At 35.1% G+C, this 15517-nt stretch overlaps 2 protein-coding genes across 3 annotated transcripts; one reads left to right on the top strand and one right to left on the bottom strand.

The window, feature by feature from the left end:
* Positions 1 to 1642: 1642 nt before the first annotated feature.
* CAC2 (acetyl Co-enzyme a carboxylase biotin carboxylase subunit) lies at positions 1643 to 8573 on the bottom strand. Its single transcript, XM_012984172.2, has 17 exons — positions 8315 to 8573; positions 8081 to 8152; positions 7410 to 7735; positions 7049 to 7190; positions 6191 to 6289; positions 6013 to 6069; positions 5228 to 5299; positions 4467 to 4556; positions 4083 to 4142; positions 3803 to 3988; positions 3612 to 3704; positions 3461 to 3542; positions 3076 to 3182; positions 2874 to 2949; positions 2580 to 2626; positions 2435 to 2497; positions 1643 to 1969 (listed from the first exon to the last, which is right to left on the bottom strand). Exons 2-17 carry the CDS (start codon positions 8129 to 8131, stop codon positions 1913 to 1915), a joined length of 1608 nt encoding a protein of 535 aa, XP_012839626.1. The 5' UTR covers positions 8132 to 8152; positions 8315 to 8573; the 3' UTR covers positions 1643 to 1912.
* A 2351-nt stretch (positions 8574 to 10924) lies between these two features.
* LOC105960005 (Calcium-binding EF hand family protein) lies at positions 10925 to 15246 on the top strand. 2 transcript variants are annotated; one of them, XM_012984171.2, is made up of 7 exons: positions 10954 to 11825; positions 12147 to 12249; positions 12391 to 12456; positions 13581 to 13757; positions 13865 to 13961; positions 14723 to 14873; positions 15077 to 15246. In XM_012984171.2, exons 1-6 carry the CDS (start codon positions 11234 to 11236, stop codon positions 14846 to 14848), a joined length of 1161 nt encoding a protein of 386 aa, XP_012839625.2. In that variant the 5' UTR covers positions 10954 to 11233; the 3' UTR covers positions 14849 to 14873; positions 15077 to 15246. The 2 variants fall into 2 exon arrangements, with proteins under 2 accessions (XP_012839624.2, XP_012839625.2); XM_012984170.2 differs by having other exon boundaries at positions 10925 to 11825; positions 14723 to 15246.
* The last annotated feature ends 271 nt before the right edge of the window (positions 15247 to 15517 follow it).

The raw sequence follows: 15517 nt of genomic DNA, 5'->3' as shown, positions 1-15517 counted from the left end.
TAAGATATTACATAGTTGAGAAGGGTGACTGTAATTACCCAAATAGAAGGAGAATTTTCATAATTTGACCATACGTCAGGGGTGGCGTAATTTGCCCTAAATTTAAGGATGATTGAGTTACGAAAAAGGACAAGCCTATAGTCTACCAAACATGATCTATAATCTATAGTCTATACACTTTAATAATCACAAGAATGTGTACACTCGCCGCTGCGCGTATAATAAATATAACAATCTCCTACCATTTTCCTTTTTTTTTTTTTTGTTTTTTTGTTTTTACAATTTACCAGAAGCAGCAAAAATTCAATACAAGAAGTTTGCAATGGGGGCCAAAAAATAGATGATAAATCTGAGGGGGCGGGGGGTGGGGGGCGGTTGTCCTGCAAGAAATTTGTTGGATGATGGTGATGGGTTATCTGAAAAATCAGCAGACCACTAAAAGCAAGTGCAACGACTGCACAATACACACACAGCACATAGTTTGTGTGGGTGTGGGTCCTACGAGTAGTGACGGAGCCAGTATAGAGTCGGGGGTCATGCCCCCCTCGACAACATTTCCCAAATCACTATGATTTTATATTTATATAATATAAAAAAACAATCGTCTATAACAGCATTAACGGTTCCCACTATAAAATTATTTTAATGCATTAGGCATCGGGGCTTAAAATCCTGGCTCCGCTAATACTTACAGGAATATGGATTTTGATTTGAAGTGGAAATTCGGACGAATCTGATCGAAAAATATATAGTCTTGGAAAAATTTCAAGTTTTCTTGGACGTTCAATATCATATTTTCAATTTCAATTTTGAAAATTCTCGAAAATCGAAATGCATTCAAATCTTAGAAGCTATTAATACTATAAATATGTTTCTGAAGATATAAATCAAGTTTTGTAAAGAACGGTTCGAAAACCAAAATTTGAAAACATATTGAAAAAATTTATTTCAAAATCGACGGAATTTGAAAATTTCGTTCCGATTTCCACCTCTACATGTTGACATGGTGTTATTATGAGGTCATGTTGAATTTGATGGGAGAAATCAAAAGGTCCCCCACCCCCACCCCCACCCCCACCCCCCATGTAGGCCACATACAAGTGGGTAATGAATTGGCTCATCAAATTGTTTCAATTTAAATAGTTTTCTCCACTTAAATATCTATTGCTCACGGGCTAAGTCACGTGAATGTATTTATTAACTTTTTTTAAATAAATTTATACATGAATAAAGGAGACTGTCACATGTATTTTTCTCTCTTTGCAACTTTTTAATTAATAAATTAAAAAAAAAAAAAAAAATCAGTTGTTTTAAGAGCTCATAAGCTATTATGTTTGAATAATAAGCTTATAAGTTGTTTTTACTCATTATATAAGTTTAATGAGCTTAAATAGATCTTAAATAAAAAATGGGATACAGTTGCCTGTAGAAAATATTTTAAAATATTCTTAAAAAAAATTAGCAAACACTTTTAATTCTTCTTTACTCATTATATAATTCTTTTTTTGTAGACAGATATAACAACATTGCCTCCTGTACGATATCCCAGTATTAAATTATCCTATCCATAGTACCAGATTTGGACAGACTGATTATTTTAATTGTAAGTAGGCAATGATAGTCAAATAATTACTAGTTAAAATAACTACTTGAATGATGATTTTTCGATACCAAGAAAGATTCGACAAACACGAAAACAGATGGGTTGAATGAATCCGTCACTTACAACTGAGGCTAATTTATGACAATAAAAAGACCGGAAAAAATAAATTAAAATATCGCGTCCGTTCACACATTTGAATACATGTCGAAAAAAAAAAAAAAGCGCGCATCTATCGAATAAGTAACTATCTTTGTTGGAAACCGATTTATCCAGTTTGAGAACTCAAATAGAAAGCTTTACTTTTGCTCCTCAAGAAGATGCGTTGACCAGTTCTATCTGAGATGTCAAGGGTTGACTTGGCAGGGGCTGCATCGTAAATTCAAAAGAAATCAACGAGCGTCCGAAATAATTGCAGTTGATAGTTAAGGATGGTGGGAACAAATGACAAGGCATCAAAAGAGTGATGTGCATAACAAACAATAACTGTTTTTTGTGTATGATGGCCTTTTTTATATGTTCGATTCGAAAACCACTCAGATTATTTAAACAAATTTGTTACATGAAAATTAAAATCCGAAACTTAGGACATAGAAAATGGAAAAAGGTAAACTAGAAAGGCAAAACGCTACACAAATCTCGTAGATTCTCTTATTTCATGCATATTTAGAGAGGTGTTATAGGCTGGTTTCAACAATAATCAACAATATCAAAAATTAATTTTTATATTTATTTTCCTTCTAGTAACAGATATAGATCCATTTCGATGACATAAGAATATGCTATTTGAGAAGTAAAGAGTTATGCTATTTCATAGTGAGTCGAGTTCCTTACCGCAGCAAGTTCTTGTTCATGTTTTGGGATAAAAGCTGTATCCACCTTTCCGTTTTTGAAGTCCTATGGCATAACAAAGAGATATATATATACATATCAATTCTGACGACGAGAGTACCAATTTTCATAAACTGTAAAAACGTACCTCAATTTCAAGGATAAGTTTATGGTATTCAATTGTTGTTGGAACACCTAGCCAAAAAGAGAATAACTTCATACAGAGATTCATAGACAAAGTATTGGAGAATTTACGGGAGGACAATATAAAATGCTGCAAGATTCAGAGTCGTTTTCTAAGACTGCACATAGTAAATTATCCCTTGCTTTGAGTTTAAACGAGAGATAGCAACTGAAGACACGCTGTGAAAACATACTCTTGCTTTTTTCGTAACTTTTAAATGTTAATGATGAGACGAAATCAAAGCCAAAAGATATTTACCTGTAATGGTGGTTTCATTAAGAGCCCTCTTCATGCGCTGGATTGCCCTTTCTCTAGTTGGAGCCCAGACAATAAGCTAAAATTGCAAATTTGCAATATGTATTAGGATATCTAGAAGCTAATTTGTTCGATTTAAAAAGAAAAAACGGATTAAACAACTTTTTTTTTAATTCAAATGTTGTTACAAAAAGAGTTGGCCAACCTTTCCAAGTAGTGAATCATAACTTGGTGGAACTACATAATCTGGATAAACATGGCTATCCATTCGCACAAACGGACCTCCAGCTGGCAAGTAAGCAGTTATTCTTCCTGTTCAATTAAACACGAAAGGAATTGGCATGTAAGATTCAAACCACCATATGAGACGATGTGGCCTAGCCCACAAATCATTTCATTCATTTGTGTTCAGGTGTTTTAATATTTTAATATACTCGGCATCCTTTTTGTTGCAACATCGACAATTTAGGGGAATTTAAATAAGAATTTTAACTCGAGAAAATTGATTCAATCATGTTGCAGGAACTACAAAAAAGCATGCACAAAAGAATTCCACAATCATATAGGCATGCATATACTACGAAATATACCTGGTCCAGGTCTGAAATTTTTGAAAGCATCTTCTGCATTAATACGGCATTCAATTGAATGTCCACTGAGCACAATATCTTCCTGTAGACAACAAATGTTAAATTAACTCGAGTTCAGTTTCAAAATATTTGAAGACCATGATAAATGTACCTGTGCGTAACGAAGTTTCTCTCCTCTAGCCACACGAATCTGCTCCTCAATTAGGTCAACTGAGGATATCATTTCTGTAACTGGATGCTCGACCTGTCATACAGTTGAATAAAGAACCATTACTTAAACATGCCAAGGATGAACAAGTGGTTATTCTAGTATATTATCCAAGCCCTATCTTTTCTTTTCACCTGGATCCTAGTGTTCATCTCCATGAAGTAAAAGGAACCTCTTTCGTCCAAAAGGAACTCGACTGTACCAACACCTATGTAACCTATGGAGGCTGCCGCTGCTACTGCTGCATCACCCATGGCTTTCCGCAACTCCGGTGTTAATGCAGGAGAAGGTGCTTCTTCTAGCAACTTCTGGTTTCTTCTCTGCAGACGAGATTTTTTTATGAATCAGTAACTATACTAGGGCTTATACCAAGAATTAGGGTTTCACAAAACGGAAATATTATGACATGTATACCTGAATACTACAATCACGCTCTCCAAAGTGCACGACATTCCCAAATTTGTCGGCCAAAACCTGTAGAATGGCATACAGTGCAGGCGTCAAAGACTATAAGATGAGAACTGATATGGCTCAGAATAAGTAGTACCAAATAAAGACAAGTTTTTAAAAATATAAATGAAAAGTCAAAGTAAGGATTAGAGTAGCATAATACGAAGATGCTTGTAACATTAATAATTATCACGTGAGGCTTTGCTTTATAACTACAAGGTGAATAGACTCCGTGAGGCTTTGCTTCGGAATTCGGAATCTAATATTTTTGGACTCCACTTCGTTAACATTGCATGAAGCACAATATTGAAACTGAACTTTGTTAAAAGTATAAGCTTATCTTAGTACCTGAAATTCAATATGCCTTGGGTTCTGGATATACTTCTCCAGGTAAACACCATCATTACCAAATGCAGCTGCAGCCTCACTCTTAGCTTGCTGTACCCGAGAAAATTTTAAAATCAAAGCCAATCACTCAAACCAGATGAACTTCAAGAGATAAATTTTGAAGAAGTAAAATTTCAGATATCAACACGCATGTCGTTGTTTTGAAACAGCTTTATGGATTATTTAACTCGAATTATAGCAGGTGTGATCAACACCAAAGGATCAATGATGTTAGCAGTGTATATACATCTAGAAAACATGAACTTTTGGCATGGTATAAATGTTCACATTTATAATTTCAGAAAAAGTTCAGCAACTAAGCACTCTGCTAACGGAACAAATAATTTCTCCATTATCATGAAAAACTACATACAAAAGTGATTTTTCAAAAAAACAATAAAAATAATAATTATAATAAGAAAAGAAAAGAAAAGCCATGCTTCAAATAGAAGCTGGGAAAATATACTTTCAAATATATTTCAGAACACCAACTCTTCACATGATTGGATTTGCAAATAATGTAAGCGAGAGATCTGATAACAGACTTCATGTTGAAGGTGATACTCGTCGTACGCTCACAATTAAAGAAAATTATAACTACAAGAAAGAGGGTTTCCAAATAATATTGCAACATTAAAAACTCTTGAGAGGTGAGGTGATTACAAGAACATGTCATAATGGAGAAATTACTTGAAAATGAGGTTTACGAAAAAGTGAAATACCTGCAACAACTTTACAAACTCATCAGGTTCTTTAGCAAGGCGCATTCCACGTCCTCCTCCACCGGCGGTTGCCTTCAAAAATATGATAGAGATGTAATGTAACTTGTAAGTCAAAACAACTTAATCTACAAAGTCCCTAATAGCAAGAATGCTGCATGCATGTGTGACTTGTTTGTATGCAATTCCATGTCAAGGATGAATTTAGTGAATGCGGGTATGGGCAACTTGTCATATGCACTTGTAAACAAATTTTGGGAGCATAAGAATTCAAGATATGGACAATGGCGTCTAGTAGGAGACATTAGCACGACACTTTGTTATGAATTAGCATATGAACCGCTTTGCTTACTCTTTTCAGCGGTTCACTAGAAAAATACTTCCAAACAAAACTATAAGCTGTAGGCTCTTCACATGAAGTAGGTAATTAAGTCGCTAAACTTAATCATGAACGAACAGAGAATCTGGAAATATCTAATAGTTGATGTTATTCGTAAAAGGGGATTTTATGGTCGAGAGGGGTACGACTACATGCAGAGATATTAGAGAAAGAATTTGAAACCATAATATTACTCTTGCTAGGAACAGCAAATGCTCACCAGTGAATGCCACAATATGTCACCCCTAATCTCACAGAAACATCGCCTCTTCTTATATTAAAAATACCTAGAGAATCTAAATCTTCTTTCACCACTATTGCACTAAAACTTCTGCTAGCAAAAAGTACACTGCAATTTCATATAATCTTGCATGGAATATGCGAGATACGTTAAATGTGGTAAACTTACCTTGATCATGACAGGATAACCAATCTCATTCGCAAGTCTAATTCCTTCTTCATTACTCTGCAATGGCAAGAATCATTTAACACATGAAAAAATAAACTCTCAAGAGTAAAAAAGATTGACATCCGATTTACCAGGGTGGGGTAATACATGAAGCAACAATCTTGACAAAAGGTAATACCTGTAGTAATCCATCACTTCCAGGGACAGTTGGAACTCCAGCATTCTTCATTGTATCCCTAGCAGTAGATTTGTCACCCATGACTCTAATGCTGTCAGGCTGTAATTTTTTTCAAAGTCATGATCTACATGATGTCTGGGTAATGTCCAAATGATATCGAGAAATCCACAATGAAGAGCCATTTCCCATTTGGAAGGAAAAAATAACATCAAAGGAAGAACATACTACTTATTTTCCAATTGAACGTGCCAGTGCGACCCAAAAAATTAGAGCTGGGAGGATACATGTATACAGAAATATGAAATATCCCATTTGATAAGCCCTCTATCAACCCTGTACCCCTACCACCACCAAAAGATATACATATACACATGTATCTATCTATATATGTGTGTCTAATTACATCTGATGATCTGATTGATGGTTTTCAGCACCCAGATAAAGGATGTTAGAATTTTGTCAACTACCACTTCATCTGAAAACTTTACAGGGAAAGTTAAAAAATTCAGTGCAATCCAAAATGGTAATCATGCACAGCACAGGATCTTTTTCAACAGCAATTTACAAGCATGGACAAGCAGTGACAAAACCTCCAACTGGAAACTTTGTGAGGAGATGCTAGATAGCACCATCTCATCTATTTACTATCATTGCCACAATAGCAGTGTCACTTGTTTGTTTTACATGTTTATCATATGCTAGCTTCATGCAGTCATAAATGCACCAATCCAACTAGAATATGTGTCAATTATTTGGCTACAGAGCTGGTCGGCTTTGCTAGCAGAGCAGATATTTCAAGGTTTAAGGCTACATCGCATAAAATTGAGTTGATACAAATACTCCTCTCTACGTACTTACATTTGGTCCAATAAAGTTGATTCCATGCTCTCTGCACATCTCAACAAAAACAGCATTCTCAGAAAGGAAACCATATCCAGGATGCAGCATAGTACACCCACGGCTGATGGCAGCAGATAAGACATTCGGAATCACCAAGTAACTGTAAGAAAACCAAAAAAAATGATTAACATCTACTTCTATTGCCCTATTAATCAACATGATTAGGTTTTTCAGTGACTCTTTAAGTTTTACAAGTCATCACACTAAAGCTAAAGTACATTTTCAAGCTAGCATGTAATAATGTTCAGTTCTTACTGATTCAGGAAACCAAAAATTGATATGATTGTTTAAGAATATATAGACATTCAAGCTGGCTTACGATTGACTGCTTGGTGCTTCTCCAATGCAGACAGATTCATCAGCGAGTTTAACATGAAGCGCATCTTTATCTATTGTTGAGTAAACCGCTACACAAGGGATCCCCATCTCATGGGCAGTACGAATCACACGAACAGCAATCTCTCCTCTGTTAGCCACCAGAATTTTATCATCACGACATGTAACAGTAAGAGCTCCCCCATGCTTGCCAGATTTGCGACCAACTCGAGAAGCCTGAACCCTTTGTCGGGGGAAGTTAACTCTATTTCCTGCAATGAAGCTGCACTGGGAGCTCCTAATTCCTGATGTTCTCCCCATGAATAAACCCTTCAACAGATAATACAAAAAAAATAGAAAATATTAATTCTTCGGCCAAGTTTATACTAATTAACAAAACTAGAAGCAACAGCCCAAAAAGTGAATGATTCTCCACACAGTATGAAACATTACTGCAAAAACTAAACCAATTTCGTACATATAGACACTTGAATTAGACCTGATAAATCATCATAAAAAAATTAATTATTTTTCAGTGGTTTTAAAATGGTCCTTCAAAATTGAATTCATCACTCCACAATCCACATGCATTCCCCGAACATCATAATTTGCAACGGAAACGATAAAAAGAAAACCGGCGGAGAAATAAAATAAAAGTAAAGCTGATCGACTCACAGGAGTTGAGCGAATAGAGTTGCTGCGAAAAGTCATGGTAGCGGAGTCCATTTTCAGATCAATTAAACCCACCTGAAATAACAAACCACCAGTAAACAAACAAATAAATAAAATAAACAAACTCATTATCGAGAAATCATCATAGAAACCAAAAATCAAAAAACAACAACAACAATGCGGTGATAAATCTACACCGAGAGTATTAGATCTGCTAAATGCTAAGAAAACAAATACCTCAAAAATGAGTGTTGAATTGAAATCCTGATCGATGAGGTTCTTCTGCGGAGAGATAGAGGGGAGAGAGAGAATGTAGAGAGAGGAGAGAGAGAGTGGGTGGGGGAAGATTTGAAGAAGGGGGGTGTCGATGAAAACGAGGGAGAGTTGTTTGTCAGTTTGAGTGAGTTGGGTTTGGGAGTGTGTTACTGTATAGAGAGAGAGAGAGAGAGAGAGAGAGAGAGAGATTGAATGATCCGCCAAAAGGGTTTGGTTTTTGTGCATATCTTTTCTACACTCGCTTTAGGGAAGTGTAGCGCGTGGATTTCATTTTCTTTCTTCATTCTTTTTTATTAGGGTAAATTACAAACACCCCCTGAGGTATGGTCAAATTACAAAAACACCCCTCTTGTTTGGATAATTACAACCACCCCTCAGCTCCTCAAATTTAGTGGAATCTTCGAGATTATATGAAATATTATCACTTTTGTACCCATTTTATACCATTCAAACTCTACATTATGAAGCAAGATGATCATAATATGTGATTTTTAGCTTGTGTATATCAGTTTGTGGTGCATCGGAAACTGTATTTTTACACAAAACGAGTACAAACTAGAGCACATTCCACGTCCACGGAATCTAGATGATTATGTTGAATTTGGCACAATAAGGGTGGAGGTGTAAGAAAAAATCATAGTTGAGGGGGGTAGATGTAATTATACAAACAAGAGGGGGTTTTTTGTAATTTGACCATACATCAGGGGGGTGTTTGTAATTTACCCTTTTTATTATTGTTAATTGTTTTTGTTTTTATTATTATTATTTATTTATTGTCGATTTCGACTTGAATATTTTCGAATTCGGAACAATATTATTTATTATGCATTCCGAATTTATTTTTCATATTTTTTGTGATATAATTGGAATACGTATTAGATTCTGAACTCCAATCTAATTTTAATTTTCAAAAAAATTGATTTTTTTTCTGGATTATTACATATAAGATATCGTTGTTATTTTGTATTTTATATTATATGTGTCTAACAATTTTAAATTTTGAAACAAATTTTTCATAGCCAATTGAGAACACGCTTAATATTATATGCCAGACATAATTGCACATTTGCTTATACTGTATTAAAACAAGTTGCTTTAAGCTAAAACTCCGAAAACATCGCTAAACCAACTTCTCTTAAAATAAGTTGCAGAAAATTGATGTTTTCGTTACTAAGTAACTTGATGTTATTTTTCTTCGAGAAAATAGGAAAAATAGTAAAAAGAAAAAAGAAAAAGGAAATAAAAAATTGATTGACTGCAGAGTTAAAGCCCAACTCAGCTACCCAAACGATGTATATGGGCCATTCCCAAAATTTTCAAATAGTTCGTACAAGTAAATTGAGATTGTTATGGCCCATGTTTAACAATGTAATATGTAAATATAATTTAATAATGGGCAAATTGATGCCACCCCATGAATTATAGTCAAATTACGAAAATTCCATTATTGTTTTGGTAATTACAACCATCCTTAACTATGTATTATTTTACGAAAAAAATCCTCTAGAAGTAAATTTAGGGATGTTAAATCGGTGAAATCGAAATGAAATTTCGGTACGCCCGAATCATACCGTTTACCAAACTGAATATACGATTTGGTTCGGTAAATGACTGAATTACATATTTTTTATGTAAAAATATCTAAAAGTAGGGGTGTTTTAATTACTCAAACAAGATGGCGTTTTTTCGTAATTTAGCCATACCTCAGGGGTGGCTGTAATTTGTCCTTCAATAATTTATAACATATCAAATTAAGCAAAAATCAGAACTACCCCTCAATTATGAATCTTCTTGCACGTTCATCCTTATGGTGTCAAATTCAACAGAATTTTATAGGTTCCGTGAAATGTTCTCTAGTTTGTACTCGTTTTCTGTAAAAATGCAGTTTTTGATGCACCACAATCTGATTTTCACAACTCACAAGTCAAGAAACGCATTTTATGATCATTTTGATTCAAAATGTGGGGCTCGAATTGGGTAAAATGGGTACAAATTGGAGAATATTCCACATCATTTAGAATATTCCACTAAATTTGACACCACAATAATGGACGTGCAAGAAAATTCATAGTTGATGATAATTATAATTACCCAAAAATAAAGGGCTTTTTCGTAATTTGACCGACCTCAGAGGGTTGGCCGCAATTTACCCTAATATTAAACACAATAAACATTATAAATGTTAAGACTTATTATACAAATATGTAAAGATAGAACACCATAAAATTCAATTTTCAAATATATCATCATTTAAATTACTAGTTTATTAATTAAATAAGTAGTATAAAATACAAATAAAATATGAAAAAATTACAGTTTTCACCCCTCAAGTTTGCACCGATTTTATATTTGGCCTCCTATGTCAAAAAAAAATACATTTAGTTCCTCATATTTCAATAATTTAACGTTTTTTGTTATTTTCGTCAATTAACAAAAAATTGATCGGAAACGATTAAAAGTGTTGAATTTTTGAAACATGATGGACCAAATGTGTTTTTTTGAACAAGAGAGACTAAACGTGAAATCGGTGCTAATGTGAGGGACTAAAACTGTATTTTTTCCCAATAAAATATACAAATCAAAATTGGAGTTCTCCTCCTACTTTCATCCTCTTTCTTTTACTGCAATTTTATATTTTTGAAAATAATTTACAATCCAAGTTCCAAACAATACCAGATCTACCCCACTTCTCCCCCACCACCTCCACTCCAGCCCCTGTCTCTCTCTCTCTCTCTCTTCAGATGTTGTTTATATGGATGTATATATACATAGAGAGAGAAGAATCATAATTCATATCACAGTTCTAAACAGATTAGTGGGACACATGTTTCTGCCGAGAAGAATTCTGAATCTTGTACCTTCGGTTTGATCAGGTAGGAAATGGGCAGAATCTCACTGATCATCTACGTCGCAGTAGCCGTCTCCGTCCTGCTCCTCATCTCCCGCTCCGCCGACAAGAGGTCCGCCGGCAACCGCAATCGCCACCGCCGCCTCAAAATCCGCTCCAACTTCACCTTCTCCACCACCCCCCTCCTCTCCTCCGACCCGCACCGCCCCGCCTCCGCCGCCTCATTCGCCTTCGACCCCCTGGTCGCCGACATCGAGCGGAGGCGCGAGGACAAGGAATGGGAGCACCACTACTTCCAGAACCACCGCACCGAGTCCAAGTCCGAGTCGACTCAGTCGACTCAGCCCGAGCCCGAGTGGGAGGATTTCATGGACGCCGAGGACTACCTGAACGACGAGGAGAAGTTCAACGTCACCAACAGGCTGGTGGTCCTGTTCCCCAAGATTGACGTTGACCCGGTTGATGGGTATGTGAGTGAGACCGAGTTGATTCAGTGGAATTTGAAGCAAAGCCAAAAGGAGGTTCTGCATAGAACCGAGAGAGAAATTGAAGTTCATGATAAAAACAAAGATGGGTTTGTCTCTTTCTCTGAGTATGACCCCCCCACCTGGGTCAAGGATTCGGGTAAATTCTCCGTAATTTCTCGCTTTTTCGATTTGATGGATATTGTTATGGGTATTGATCATGTTAAATCTTGGACTTTTTTACTGTTTTGAATTGATTATTCTGGCTTATTTTGTTCGTTTGTTATTGATTCTGATCTTGTTGCATCAACATTTTGTGATTATCGTAAGTTTCGGTAACTAGTATTAAAGCCAGATATAAGCTAATCGAACCTCTCTAATGGCAATCCGTAGAACTAGTCCTTTGCAAATTCGGAAACACGAGAGTCGCACTATAATGTAATGCATTGTTCTTGATTTTTGATTTTATTGTTTTGTTTAGGTAAAGACTCATTTGGATATGAAATGGGGTGGTGGAAAGAGGAGCATTTTAATGCATCCGATGCGGATGGAGACGGCCGTTTAAATATCACGGAGTTTAATGAGTGAGTTTCTTGATCAGCTAAGAAAGTTGAAATTTTCAGGACAAAAATTACCCTTTTTTTCTCTACTCTTTGTTTGTGTGCTTTCAGTGTTCGTCATCAACTACTCAATTTAATATTGTTTTTTCCTTTTCTTGTTTATAGTTTTCTACATCCAGCTGACACCAACAATCCCAAGTTGCTTCTGTGGTTGTGCAAGGAAGAAATACGGTACTTTACTTCAGTATAATTCAGTTTCATCGAAAATTTTGGATTAATATTTGTTGTTAGTCCGACTTTGACCTTGCTGTGGGGTTGATTAAACTATACAATGAAATTCTCTACCCCCCCCCCCCCCTCAAACAAAGGAGAATGAAAGAAATAAACAAGAATAAAGCACCATGCCTATCACACATCATTTCGTCTTTTGAATCGTTTAATGTGTAATGAAATTTAGTATCTTAAAATAGCTGAAATTTCCTGATATGTAGAACGAATATTTTTTTAGTATATAATCTTATCTTTTGAGTCTGCTTTCGTGGAAGAGTTTCCATTTCTATATGGCTAAAAAACTTCTTTCATCGGCATGCATTATATGCATATATAGGATCGGTATTACTCTTTCATATATTCCTTCTTTCGTAGAAGTTGCTTAGATACTAAGTACTTGGAGTTCTTGCTGAGTTGAAGTTATATTGTCCACGTCACTGTTTTTTAAGGAATATGCCGTTTGGTGATTTGTTCCGACTTTTACTAGAAGTGTCACTGCAAGTTGAAACACGAGTTTCAAGTACTAAAAATTAAAATACTTAAATGATGACGGACCTCTTCACTAAGTTTTGAGATTTTTTGAAAGTTGTATTTCGTTTTTTTTAACATGATAAAGAAATTATTGTTGTTATTATGTCTGTCAATCTTTGCGCTGTTAACTCTAAGAGTACAATCTTCAACAAATATACCGAGTAATTCCGAAAAATGGCCAAATTTTCGGTCTGAAATAACGGCTTTCGATTTGGTTCCTGAGGTGTTTGGTGAAATCCCTGCTTCTATTGGTTTATTTTGTGCTGTTGTTGTATTTCGGTAATTCCGATTTCTTCTGTGGAAGAAAAGGAAATTTGTAATGATACGAACAACCAGCAGTCCAACACTAGTTCACCACGGTTGAAAACGAACAAAATTTTCGAATCGTGGCATCTCGATTCGATTTCTTATATTTATTAAACAATTCTTTTTTTCTTATTTCTTATATATTGCTGATTTATAGTGAAGCAAGTTTTAATAATTTTTTCGATCATCTGTATGTGCTATTAGGAGAGTTAAATTTTAATTTAGCTAATCAATTTTTTTTCGAGCAGGGAACGAGATAGTGACAAAGATGGTAAGATCAACTTCAAAGAGTTTTTCCACGGGCTGTTTGACTTGGTCAGAAATTACGACGAAGAGAGCCACAACTCTTCTACCCACGAGGCAGATAACCCCGAAGAGGCCCCCGCTAAAATTTTATTCGCCCACCTCGACAAAGATGGTGACGGGTAATAAAATGAAATAATTATTTCTGTTGCTTAAATTGATTGATAAGTGGGGATAAAATGCTTTAATTAACGGGAAAATTAACGTTAAATATTATTTTATATTGTAGATATTTGTCGGACGTAGAAATTCTCCCCATTATTGGAAAAGTTCATCCATCCGAGCGTTATTACGCAAAACAGCAGACAGATTACATCATGCAGCAGGTATAGTAAACGTTTTTATGCACATTTTAGAGGCACAGTGATGTCAGCAATGATGTCATCGAGGAAGATTTCGAAAGTATTTGCAGATTAAATGAACGAAATTTACAACCCAAAATTGCCTAAAAACTACTCCCTCGTCGCTTTAGAGATTTTTTTTTTGGTTTCATATTATCTGTCACTTTTTAAATGCACTTTTTTTTTTATTCCTGTTTTACCCTTATTAATCCAACTCTATGAAGCATTAACTCTCTCTTATCGTCTCATTAAATGGTGAAGGTTATATTAGTCTTTTAATTGTGTGTGGCCTAAATTTTCACCCGTATTTAATAACTTTCTTAATGTGTGTAAATACCTTAAACGACACATTATGGAACTGAGGGAGTAATAAGCTTGATTAATGATCTTTTTTTTTGGGCAAATTACGGCCTACCCCCGAAGGTAAGACCAAATTACGAAAAAACACCTCCTGTTTTGGTAGTAATTACAACCAACCCTCAACTATGTATTGTCTTACACTTCCGCCCTTACTTACACGTCCGCCCTTACGATGTCAAATTTACCTACTAAATGAGGGGTTTTTTCGTAAGAAAATACATAGTTTAGGGGTGGTTGTAATTACCCAAACAAGAAGGGTTTTTTCGTAATTTCACCTTACCTCAAGGCGGTGGCCGTAATTTGCCCCCCCCCCCTTTTTTTTTTTTTTTTTTCTGCTTGCGATGAATCGACTCGATTGAAGTTTGAAAACGCGTGATTTATTGCAGGCTGATACGGATAAGGACGGGCGTTTGAGCTTGACTGAAATGGTAGATAATCCGTATGTTTTCTACAGCGCTGTATTTGACGAGGGTGAAGATGATGACTACGGATACCACGACGAATTTCGTTAGATTCTTTTTTTCTCAATAGGGGCAGGTCAGGAAACTAATTCTGTGATTCGCTCAGAAATTATCTAAAAAAAAACAAAAAAAAAAAAGTTATATTTATTCTTCTGTACTCGTCACCCTCGTGCAACTGATGCACGTTTTTGCTCGATTAGTAGCAATTCATCTCGGATTTTCGTGTTAGTTCTTGTATGATGATGCATGCTTAAAACTCTTTTAATTTGTGTAATGCAGATTATAGGCTTTTTTGGCAGTTCAAGTGGTGAATATCTGACAGAGTTATTTTTATTATTACATTCTTTGTTTTTAGTCTTTTATTATATTTTCTTGTTTATCTATCTTATGTTGTACCACTGATTGTAAGCTGAATTTTCAAGAAAATCTTGATTTGAAATTCTTGGTGAGATTGGCTCCTTTGGTTATTTATTTATTTATATGTTATAAGTGTAATTTTTTAAAAAAGTTCAAAATATTTCAAAAATTAAAATTGGATAGAAAATCGAAATCTAATATACTATATTTTTATTATGTTTCAATAATATTTGGAGAAAATTGGATATCGAAACTTTCATAATTTCGATATGAAAAATATATTAAATAAAAAAGTATTAGGATATGAAAATTTGGAATTCGAAAATTTTGTTCCAATTTCTTTGTAAGAATGAGATTATTCTA

Source organism: Erythranthe guttata, chromosome 5 (genome assembly GCF_056151865.1).
Source record: "Erythranthe guttata isolate IM_541 chromosome 5, IM_541, whole genome shotgun sequence".
Taxonomy (NCBI): Eukaryota; Viridiplantae; Streptophyta; class Magnoliopsida; order Lamiales; family Phrymaceae; genus Erythranthe; species Erythranthe guttata.
Note: the sequence above shows the minus strand (reverse complement) of the source record. Positions and strands in the feature narration are given on the sequence as shown.